Source organism: Pogoniulus pusillus, chromosome 24 (genome assembly GCF_015220805.1).
Source record: "Pogoniulus pusillus isolate bPogPus1 chromosome 24, bPogPus1.pri, whole genome shotgun sequence".
Classification (NCBI taxonomy): Eukaryota; Metazoa; Chordata; class Aves; order Piciformes; family Lybiidae; genus Pogoniulus; species Pogoniulus pusillus.
In genome coordinates, this window is record NC_087287.1 from 10561509 (window position 1) to 10573593 (window position 12085).

Here is a 12085-nt window from a genome sequence, read left to right on the forward strand (position 1 = left end):
ACTTAGAGGTGACTGTGTCACTCTCTACAGCTACCTAAGAGGAAGTTGTAGACAGCTAGAGGTCAGTCTTTTCTCCCAGGCAACTTGTGACAGGACAAGAGGGCATGGTCTGAAGCTGTGCCAGGGAAAGGTTTAGGTTGGATATTAGGAAGCACCTCCTTACAGAAAGGGTGATTGGGCACTGGAATGGACTGTCCAGGGAGGTGGTGGAATCACCATTCCTGGAGGTCTTCAAGGAAAGATTTGCTGTGGCACTTGGTGGCATGGTTTAGCTGATGTTGTGGTGTTAGGTCATAGGCTGGACTTGGTTTCGGAGTTCTTTTTCCAGCCTCAGTGATTCTGTAGAGCCTTTGAAGGCTTCACAAGATGTCTGTGTGACTTGTAGTGGGTGCCTCAACTTGCCTTTTCTTTTCTGCTGCTCCTTGTCAGTGGCAGAATGGGTCCTGACATCAAACATTTCTGCTTCCCCCACAGTATGCGGACCAGAAAGACTTCCTCTGGCGCCTGGCCCGAGCACACAGCGACATGTGTGACATGACAGAGGATGCAGATGAGAAGAGATCCTATGCTTCTGATGGTGAGGAATTGTCTGTCTGGGATGAGGGAAAGGGGTGTTCAGAGCTGATATCACACTTCACATTTATAAACCCCACACTTGCAGACAAGAGAGTGGATTGGTTTTGCCCTTGTGATCACTTCTTTTTCAGCTAGCAGGACTGGGTATATCATTTCTGCTTGCTCCAAGGCAGGCTAAGGGGTGGTTAAAGGTGTCAAAGTTTGTTTCTCAAACCTATCATCCATACCATGTGTGCTATTAAGATAAACATCTATTTGCTGCAAGACACTTAATTTTTTTGTAATATATACATTTATTTTTTTGAGTAATTTATTTCAAATGTGGTTTTGCTTAGAGGAGCCAGTTTAGTTTCATGCCCTCATTCTTAGAATTGTAGAATCAGTCAGGGTTGGAAGGGACCACAAGGATCATCTAGTTACACCCCCCCTGCTGTGGGCAGGGACACCCTACCCTAGATCAGGCTGGCCACAGCCTCATCCAGCCTGGCCTTAAACACCTCCAGCCATGGGGCCTCAACCACCTCCCTGGGCAGCCCATTCCAGGCTCTCACCACTCTCATGGTGAAAAACTTCCTCCTCATGGTGAAAAACTTCCTCCTCATGTCCTGTCTGAATCTCCCCACTTCCAGCTTTGCTCCATTCCCTCTAGTCCTGTCACTACCTGATAGCCTAAAAAGTCCCTCCCCAGCTTTTTTGCAGGCCCCCTTCAGATACTGGAAGGCCACAATGAGGTCACCTCAGAGCCTCCTCTTCTCCAGACTGAACAGCCCCAACTCTTTCAGTCTGTCCTCATAGGAGAGGTGCCTCAACCCTCTGAGCAAACTTGAGGCCCTTCTCTGGATGTGCTCCAGCATCTCCACATCCCTCTTGTAATAGGGGCTCCAGAACTGGGTGCAGATTCTTCTCTATCTTGGATGTGCTTTGGCCTGTGCATGGATCAGAATAAACCAAAACCCAACAGAAGATACTATTCCAACTAATTTCTATCCTGTTTACATTGCACATGAGTAAACATAGTTAATAAACACCAGAATTAAATGGTTCTGTTCTGAAAATGAGTGTAGCTATTGAAAAATGTGGCATTTCAAATTTTACTTTGGTATAGTCCTTTTACCCTTCAGCAGGTGCTTAGTAGTCAGCTCTTTGAGGCTTCAGGAGTAGAGGGGAGGGAGTGGGGGTGAGTCCTAGATCTGATGCTGTGAAAGGCATCCAAACAAGCCAACTGAAGGCACTAATTCACTTTGCTCAATGTGGTGTGGAAGGTGTTTGTGTTTTCGTTATAATTAATGGTGCTGCCAAAGAGGTGAAGCCTTGCTGGCAGGTCAGCAGAGTTTGCTGCTGCACTGCAAGTTTGTGTTGTCTCTGAGTGATCCGAGATGTTCCAGAGCACTGCAAGAGCATGGGGTTATTTAGGAGATGTTGTCAAGCCCAATATAAAGAGAGCAAATCTATGACCTTTATGCCATTCTCTTCATAGAATCATAGAATTACCAGGTTGGAAGAGAGTCCAAGCTCACCCAGTCCAACCTAGCACCCAGCCCTATCCATTCAATCAGACCATGGCACTAACTGCCTCATCCAGGCTTTTCTTCAACACCCCCAGGGACAGCGACTCCACCACCTCCCTGGGCAGCCCATTCCAATGCCAATCACTCTCTCTGCCAACAACTTCCTCCTAACATCCAGCCTAGACCTCCCCAGGCACAACTTGAGACTGTGTCCTCTTACTGTACTCTAACACACTCTAACTTAAAGTGGCTGAATTTCTTTACCCCTCTATTTATATGCAGGCAAAGAAGAGCTAGAAATTGCCTTGCAGAAATGGGACCAGTGTGCTGAGTGTCATCAGTGGTATGTGACTTCTTTTTGCTTTTAAGAAGCATAGGAAAAGGGCTTGGAGGCTGCTGTGAGCTGAGCTGCATTTAAAAAACTAATTAAAGAAAGAAGGGGGGGAAAAAAGAGCTTGCTTGTTCTTACCAGGAGTGTGCTGCATTGGTGGTGTTCCTCCATAAAGAGCCATTCTTACCAGCTTTGGTTAGTTGGCACAAGTAGTGGCTTGGCACAGGGTAGGTTTGGTTGTGGTTATGGCAACAGGCTTAGCTGTGCTGGTGTCAATGATGAATTTCTCTCCGAGCCAAGATGGCCAAAAGCATTCTAGAGCACAAGCTCCTAGGTAGGATAACAAACTTCTTTTGTCAAGGCTTTAGTGAGCCTGCACCTAAAATCTGGTGAGCTTTGGTGGTGGTAGTGAAGGGTGAACTTCTGGATGAGGCTTGGGGAAACAAGCTCCTGACAAAAAGAGTTTGAGATACACAGTGAGCTCTGTTTGGTGTCTATGAGGAGGACTTTAGCAAACTAAATGCTTAGTCATAGAATCAGAGTGGTTTGGGCTGGAGGGGACCTTGAAGATCACTGTATTGGTTCTAGTTTAAGCTTCCTGGAGCCTGGAAGACTAATAGAACAATATAATAATGGGATACCTTCCCCTCCCTCCCCAGTTTGGAAAGAAAGGAATTAGATGTGGAGAGTGAAAAGGGGTAAAACACCCAAAGAGTAGTCTTGCTTCAGTTTGGAAGTTAAAGGAAAAAAACTTGAACAATAAATGAAAGGTATTTAAGGTAAGGAGGGTTAGAAAAAGGGAAGGGAAACAAGCTACAAAATATATACACAACCAGTCTGATGGCAGTGGATGGAGGTAGATTCAGGAGGTGGTTGTTCCACCGTGTGGCAGGGTGGCTTTGAGCACTTCGAGGGAGGTGTCCAGGACCTCCTTGGGCAACCTGTTCTAGTGTCTTCAGGCTACTCATAGCTGGAGGATGTCACGTTGAAAAGGTGAAGGAAAGTTTCTTAGGAAGCTTACCTAGGGACTCTGCTGCTTACCTTTCTGAACCTGGAGGACAAAGCTCTGCTCAGCAGCTGGTCTGGAGCTGTGTGTGTGCCTGGGCAGGCGTCTTGGCGCAGAGAGGAGCTGAGCTCCATCAGCATCACTTCTGACTCTGCAGACCCTGGGAAAGGGCATATGGGAGCGACCTGCTCTGTGCTGGGTGTGGAGGGGATGCCAAAGAACATGTTTCATGCAGATAAGCTTGCAGAAAGCAGTTCCTGACTTTGAGAGCTCAGTAGACTGTGCATGATCTTCCCTGAGTCCTCTGTTTCCTTTGGCCCCTTTTCAGCCCCCTGTGGAGTGATGTATGGAGCCCTCAAAGCCAAGCTGCACAGCTTTGGGGAGGGGGAGGGCAAAGTCATGAGAGTTACAGAGTAAATATGAATGAGTTCTTTCCTTTGTGCTCCTCCAGCATTCTTGGGTTAATGGTTGGGTTTTACTCTGTTATTGACATTTTGATAATGCTATGCTGCAGAGTCTTTTGCTTTGTGTCAGGAGGTGATGGATGTGCCTCCCTCAGCTAGACCTGGGAGCGTGGGCTTAGTGCTCTGCCAGTGTTCTTACTTCAGAATTAAGACAGATGCAAGGAGGAACATCATTCTTCTCAGACAGCTTTTATAGTCATCTGGAGAGTGTCTTCTGGCCTGGCATGGTGTGTTCTGCTCAGGGCTGCTGCTGGTGCCTCTGGCTGGGAAGCAGAATTGGCCAGCAGCATATGGCTCTTTCTTTTTACAAAGACACTTTACATCTTTCTCTCCTGGTCAAAGATGATGTGGTCTGCAGCTCAGCCAGGCAAAGTGTGCTGTGTCTTTGAATGCTGCAGATGGTGAGGGGCTGGGCAAGGGGGTGGCATCTTGCCCTCAGCACCTCAAACAAACAGGCTTTGACTGCAGCTTGGGTGTGGGATTGAAAGGACTGCCCTGCTTTTTGAAAAGCCCCCCAAGAGAGTTTGTAGAGGGGCACAGATATTGGGAGAGGAGCACAGAATGCCAGGATGGAAGGGACCCCAAGAATCTCTTGGTCCAACCTTTCTAGGTAACAGTCTAGTTGAAAAGCAATGGCCCAGCACCCTGGCAAGCTGAGTCTTCAAAGTGTCCCATGCAGGGGAATCCAGCACTCCTCTAGGAGATGATTCCAATGTCCAACTGTTCTCATGGTGAAAAACATTCTCCTGGACAGTCAGAATCTCCCCGTGAGTAACTTTTACCCTTTACCCCTGGCCTTTTCCATGGGACCCCTTGCACAAAGGGAGAGAGATGGGAATGTGCTGGTCTGGTGTTCTGGTGAATTCCTTGATCACAGAATCCTTAAGGTTGAAAAATACCTCCAAGAGCAAGTCCAGCCATTAAGCCAGCACCATCCCTGGCTTTTCAGACAAAAGCAGGCAAATTCACTGCAGAGCAGAAGCTGGGGGAGCAACATGGACTTGTGTAATGCTCCTGTGCTGGCCCTTTTCCTTCTTGCCTCCATAAACAGCAAGCAACATTGTCTTTCTCTTTGCCACAACTCACTAAATGGAGATTTCCATGGAAATATTCCCAGTGCTGTTAATGTCTCTGCTGTGTGATACAGGCTGTGGGAGCTCTGCTGGCATTGGCACAGCTGCACCTCTTAGAATCACAGAATCAGTCAGGGTTGGAAGGGACCACAAGGATCATCTAGTTCCAATCCTCCTGCCAGGGGCAGGGACACCCTACCTTGGATCAGACTTGACCATACTTATTTCATGTGGACCATAACTCTGTATTTGATCAGTTCCCACTTATGCTTATGGCTGAGTGAAGGTGCAGTTGTGCTGGATTTTGCTGCTGATTCACTGGGGTTTATGCTCTCTAGGGGGCTGCCCGGTGGCTCTTTGGGTCTGTTGCAGGAGTCCTTCCCTGGTTTATTTGCTTTAAGGTGTGGTGCTTGTCAAAGAAGGCAGCAGACACTTTGCACAGAGTCACCACTGCAAGTGAAATGTTTTTCCCCTCTCTCAGTGCCCCTCTGTTCCTGCAGCCAGGGCTGCACGCAAAGGAACTGGCTCTGGGAGGGAGCAGGCTGCAAGTGCTGGCGCAGATAGCGCTGAGCGGAGTGAGACTGGCTGCAGCTCTGGGGCCTTCTGTGGCTGGGGGGTTTGGGGGCTTTGGCAGCTGAGACCAAGTGGTTTCTCAAGAATGACAGAGAAAGCAGTGAGTGTCTGGGGCTCTGTCTGGGCTGGAATTGGGATCTGCCCAAACATGAAGGAGAGGCCTCTTGTGGATCTCTTGGGTCTTCCTGACACCAGATTTGGTACAAAGCTGTTGCTGGAGTCACTGCTCTTGCAAGTCAGCTGGTCCCATGAGAACCATCTGCACACAGCTGGGATTTGATCAGGGCTGCACAGACAGGCCAAAGGCAGTTTGTGCAGTGGAACTGGTCTCTGGCTGTGCTTTGCTTGTGGGCACCACTTGGGAACACAGAAACGTGTCAGAGTAATGTGGGAAGCTGGATGGATTGAGTGTCTTTAGAACAGATTTAGGGCTTTTAGTCTCATTGATGTGATATCAAAGGTGCTTAATGCCTCTGTACTCCTGACTCTTCTTATTGATACAGGCATGGAAAGTGTTCTTTGATGTAAAAGATCTCAGAACAGGTAGACATCATGTCCAACTAAACTGAGAGCTGCTTTCAGCTGATGAACAGGAGAACAGAGCAAGTTGATAGGCTGCTCTTGGGTAGATGGATGGAAGGAAGGATGGGGCATTGATTACTGCACAAACCTATGTGCTTTGTTGCGTAGCCATGACTCTGTGTTATCCCCACAGATGGAGTGAGAGAAATAGCTGTGACTGTTGGATTCCCCTCCATGTTTTTGCTGTGGCTGCATTACAGCTGCAAGCAGGCACCAGCAGCTTTGAGGATCAGGAAAGGACAATAAGTTGTGTGTTTGCCTTGGCTTTTACCTCTATTGTTAAAAAGAAGTTCTGGAAGTACACCTGGAGCAACAAGAGCTTCCAGAGGCCCCTCTGGGAAAAGCTTTGCAGGTGCCCTGTTAACAGCTTTTGTGTGAGGGGTATTTCACCTCAGAAATCAAATGCCATTTGCTGACTGCTGTCATGGCAGACGAAGTTAGAAGCTTTGACCCTCTTGGAGATATTCTGTATGTTACACAATCATAGAGTTGTTTAGGTTGGAAAAGATCTCTTAAGATCAGTGAGTCCAACCATCAACTCAACACCACCATGGCCATTAAACCATGTCCCCAAGTGCCATGTCCACATTTCTTGAACACTTCCAGGGATAGTGACTCCATCACCTCCCTGGGCAGACTGTTGCAGTGCCTGACCACTCTTGCAGTGAAGAAATTGTTCCTAATCTCCAAACTAAACCTCTCCTGGCACAGTTTCAGGCCATTTCCTTCTGTTCTGTCACATGATAACAGGGAGAAGAACCTGACCCCCACCTGGACCCAACCTCCTTTCAGGGAGTTGTAGAGAGCAATGAGGTCTCCTCTCAGCCTCCTTTTCTCCAGACTGAACAATCCCAGTTCCCTCTGCTTCTCCTTACCAACTCTCTTCTCCAGACCCTTCAGAAGCTTCATTGCTCTTCTCTGGACCTCTTCCAAGCCCCTCAATGTCCTTGGAGTGAAGGGCCCCACACTGACACCAGGATTTGAGCTGCTGCCTCACCAATGCTGAGTACAGGAGGACAGTCACCACCTCCCACAGCAGGCTAGGGATCTTCAGCAGATACAAACAACTTAGAGGTAGAACCTCCTGTTCTCAGCATTGTCTCATGGACTCTCTCCAGCTCATCCTTTTAAATGTATTACTCCAAAATTGGACTTAGTGCTTGAGCTGAGACTTGCTGGAGCAGCATCATGTTACTGCCTCAGGCTGCTTATGATCTACTGGAACCTTTAAATTGGATTCTCTGCAGCCACCCCCCGTTAGCTGCTGAATGTTCCAGCATATGCTAGGCTGCAGCCTATTTAAATTCAATCTCTACTGCATTACCTAATTTAATGGAGTGATTTAATAGCATCAGTCTTGTCAGGCCTTTTTTTGCTGCTCCATTCTATGTACACTTGCTCACAATCATTTCCAGAGAACAGTTCATGGTGGGAAAACGAGGACAGAGAGACTCAGGTCATTTATTCACTCCAGATAAAGTAATTTTCTTTCAGATGGGCACTTTTCAGACCAGGTTAGACAGATCCCAGTGATGAACCTCCCACATTCACCCTCCAACAAGCCGCAGATCAGCTTTGTACCAGTTACAGCTGCACCACCTTCCCTTTGTTTGCTGCCAGGAGCTTCACAGACAGTTCAAGTACCTGCTGATTCATCTGTCTGCTTCCTTTACCAAGTGATGAGAGTAACAGAGATCTACACAATACACAGGAAGGCAAAAAATCTGGTAATGCTCATAAAATATTGGAGAGAGTTCTAAATCCTTTACCAAGATGGATGTTTTGGAGCTCTCTTTCGCCAAGTTATTTTCTTGATTACCACGGATTTTAGTCTTCTCAGTCTGACTCAGCTGAAATGGAGCTCTGGCAAGGATTTTTAGCTGCTTTGCATGTGATAAAACCTCTCCTGATTTACTGGCAGTGCTGTGTGAGTAGCACTGAGCATCCTGACAGGTCAGGCATTGGGACAGGCTGCTCAGGGAGGCGGTGGAGTTACCATCCCTGGAGGTGTTCAAGAAAGGTGTGGACGTTGCATTTGGGACATTGTTTGATGGCTGTGGTGGTACTGAGTTGATGGTTGGACATGATGGTCTTGGAGGTGTTTTTCCAACCCAAACAATTCAATGATTGTGCAGCTCACAGCTCATTCTGATGGAATAAGAACATGTTGGGGGTTGGACTGGGTGATCTTTGGAGGTCACTTCCAACCCAAACCATTCCATGATTCATTATTATCAGGGGTGACCTCATTGCTGTCTACAAGTACCTGAAGGGAGGCTGTAGCCAGGTGGGGATTGGTCTCTTCTCCCAGGTGACCAGCAACAGAACAAGGGGAAACAGTCTCAAGTTGTGCCAGGGGAGGCCTAGGCTGGATGTTAGGAGGAAGTTCCTCAGAGAGAGTGACTGGCATTGGAATGGGCTGCCCAGGGGGGTGGTGGAGTCACCATTCCTAGAGGTGTTCAAACAAAGCCTGAATGAAGCACTTAGTGCCATGGTCTGGTTGATTGGCCAGGGTTGGGTGCTAGGTTGGACTGGATGAGCTTGGAGGTCTCTTCCAACCTGGTTGATTCTGTGATTCTATGATTAATTTTTGTGTGTCACCGTGAAAAAAAAACATTAAATGATTAAATATGTATGAAGGAGATTTTGATGCCATTAAAAGGGAAGCACTTTCATGCTTCAGTGTCTTCATGCTGTTGCCAGTGGCCAGACTGGAGGTGTTTAAAAGGAGACTAGATGAGGTACTTAGTGCCATGGTTTAGTTAATTGGAAGGTCTTAGGTGATAGGTTGGACTCGATGATCTCAAAGGTCTTTTCCAGTCTGGTTAATTTTGTGATCCAGACTGTGCTGTTTTACTGCTCTTCAGCAGTGCACCAGGCACTCTATTTCACTTTGGCCAGGTGACTGTAAAACAGCTGCCTCTCCCCACTTCTTCCCCTTCTCCTTTCATTCCCCTTTGCCTTAGCATCTCTTTTGAATTTACTGGTTGCAGAGAGGAGCAGCATCAAGCTCAGCTAGCCAGTCTCTGAAACAGTTAAAAAGAGATAAGAGATGTGTTTGGCTTGGCAAACCACCCAGGCCGTGGGGCTGGAGGTGCTGGGCTGCATGGAGCTGTGTGTTTTGTGTTCAGAGGCCAAAAGTCCTGCTTTGGTGAGAGTCAGCCAGAGTGCAGCATCCCAAATGAAGTTCCTTCAAAGCTGCGTGTTCCCAGCTCAGGGATTTAAGCTGCGTCTCTCCTCTGGTGGTGTCTGCTTCCACAGAGTTTATTTTCTAATAAAGGGGAAATCCTTGCTGAGCTGAGATCCCTCAGGGAGGCAGCAGTTTGACTGGGGTCAGCAGCTTGATGAGGAGTTCTGGTTACTAATTAGTGGAGCTATAGCTTAATGCAGGGTCTGGGCAGCTGCAGAGACATGGATCTGAGCAGTGCCTCAGCAGTTCCACCTTGTTTACAGAGGGTGGAAATCCCCTTCCCTAACTCATTATTTTTAATCTGTCCTGTTATTGCCAGTCAATCCTCTTGTGACACTTGGCCTGAGGCCTTTCAGAATGAGCTGGAATAAAGAGCTTCAACAAGCCAAGCTCAATAAAAGCAGAGCCATGCTGGCATGGCTGAGAGAGGGAGGGAAGTCAGGAACTGAAGACCTCCAGAGCCTAAAATGATAGAATCATAGAATTGTTTGGGTTGGAAAAGATTTCTTAATATCAGTGAGTCCAACCATCAACCCAATACCACCATGGCCATTAAAATGTGTCCCCAGGTGCCATGTCCACACATTTCTTGAACACCCCCAGGGATGGTGACTCCACCAGCTCCCTGGGCAGCCTGTTCCAGTCCCTGACCACTCTTGCAGTGAAGAAATTGTTCCTAATCTCCAAACTAAACCTCTTCTGGCACAATTTCAAGTCATTTCCTCCCATTCTGTTACCTGATACTAGGGAGAAGAGCCTGATCCCTACTTGGCTCCAACCTCCTTTCAGGGAGTTGTAGAGAGCAATGAGGTCTCCACTCAGCCTCATTTCTCCAGGCTTGAACAGTCCCAGTTCCATCATAGGGCTCACCAGCCCTATTCTCCAGACCCTTCAGAATCTTCATTGCTCTTCTCTGAACCTGCTGCAGCATCTCAATGTCTTCTTGGTGTGAGAGACCCCACACTGACCCCAGGATTCGAGGTGCAGCCTACCTCAGTGCTGCAGTCTTACTTGTGAACATCACCAGCAGGCTGGTGGCAGTGGATGTACATCTTGGTAAGGAAGGTTCAAGTGAGAGGCTGAGACCAGCAGAGTTGAGCTGGGAGGAGTTGCCTTTTCCTGAGGCTGTGATGAAGAACCAGTTCAGGCAGCTCTTACCATATTATTATTAATAATCATTAGCCAAATTATTATTACCCATGCTGGGGCCCTGAGCAACCTGATCTAGTTGGGGATCACCCTTTTGACTGCAGGGAGTGTTGGACACAATGACCTTTGAGAGCCCCTTTCCAACCTGCTGCATTCTGTCATTCTGTTTCAGTTTATTTCATGACACCCAGACAGAACCACTGCTAATAAATAGAAATATTTCATCAATATCAGAGATTTCTGTTTCTTGGCAGCTCCCTCTTGCACCACTTGGTTTGTCTGTGACTGGGGGTGGAGGCATCAGGCTGGGCCAGCTTAGTGTCCTGTGGGCTTGATTGCCTCTTTGGAGGGGCTGGTTAAGCTATCCCTGGGAAAGGATGAGGCAGTAGAAAGGGAGGTTCTGCAGCCTTGTAGCTTCCATTTTAAGAAGGCTCCACCTTCCCCTGTCCTGTGGCAAAGCTTTCAGCTCAGCCTAGTTGTGTTTGATGCCTGCCCACGTATTCAGGAGCCGAACCGGTGTGGTTGTTGGAGCTGTCTTCTGGCAAGCTCCCATGATTTATAGGCACAGGGATATTTTATCTGGTGATCTTAGAAAATGAGCCTCTTCTTGGCTTGTATTTCTAAACCCCAGTCGTGTTGTGGCTGGGGATGCTTAGCACAAGCTGCTGGCTGTTGTGAAACAAACAGGAGGAGGTCATAAAAAAGACTGCTTCCTGAGCTGCACATGGCAGTGCTGCTGTCAGCTTTGTCAGCTGGGGGAGAAGGTTCTCCCCAGGGAGGAGGGAGATGTTGGACTGTGGACACAGGAAGAACATTGCTCTGATCATCTCTTCCAGTGTCATGGAAAATAGGAATTTTAGAGCTGAACCAGAGGTTTTTTCACAAGGAAATGAGCAGCTTAGAGGAATGAGATGTAAGGATGGACTTGTAAACTGTTCAGACTGTAACTTCTTTGAGCTGTAACTTAACACGTTGACAGTTCGGTTCAGGCAAGAGCAATGAGGTGTGAAATGTTTTGTGGCTTTTCTCCTGACGCTGAAGGAAGTGTGCTTGGAGCTCCAGAAGCCTCCTGGCAGATTCCTGCAGGAGCATCTGTTGTGGTTAACCATCACCAGAGGTGCTTGGGGATACGGTGTGGCAAAATGAGATAAGAGTGTTTCCAACAGCCCTGAAGTAGGAGTGTAGTAAAAGAACTCTCAAGGGAGCATTACCTGAGTCCTTCTTCATTCCAGCTTTGTTTTTTGAAAGAATGAGACTTGTGTTGGTGATTCATTGCCTACCCACTACTTTCTGGAGACCCTCTTCCATCCCCACAGCTTCCACCTCAGCAGGACAGCAGAGACCAGATCAGCATGGCTGAAGCTTCAGTTCACATACTCTGTTCAGCAGTAGTGCTCTGGCATCCCAGTGCAATTCCTGCAGAGACAGAGGAGGGGGTTTGAAGCTCTGTGAGGTGGGAGGCTGTAAATCCATGAGTGATTAACCTTCCTTGACTCGCAGCTCGTTTTGCCAGGCACTGTGCTTCTCAGGGTCAGGATTTTACAGCCTCTTTCTAAACAAAACTTAATGTCTTTGCTCTTACAACACTGAAAACATCTTTATTTTGTTTCCCAAGACTGGTGGCCATGTGGGG

The 12085-nt window shown here is 47.7% G+C and overlaps 1 protein-coding gene across 2 annotated transcripts in view; it reads left to right on the top strand.

The window, feature by feature from the left end:
* Positions 1–12085, top strand: part of RMDN3 (regulator of microtubule dynamics 3) — a 33571-nt gene that overhangs the window by 9236 nt on the left and 12250 nt on the right. For both annotated transcript variants that reach the window (XM_064163542.1, XM_064163541.1), the window contains exons 5-6: positions 475–577; positions 2367–2427. In XM_064163542.1, coding sequence (XP_064019612.1) covers positions 475–577; positions 2367–2427 — 164 coding nt within the window. The remainder of the gene's footprint in view (positions 1–474; positions 578–2366; positions 2428–12085) is intronic.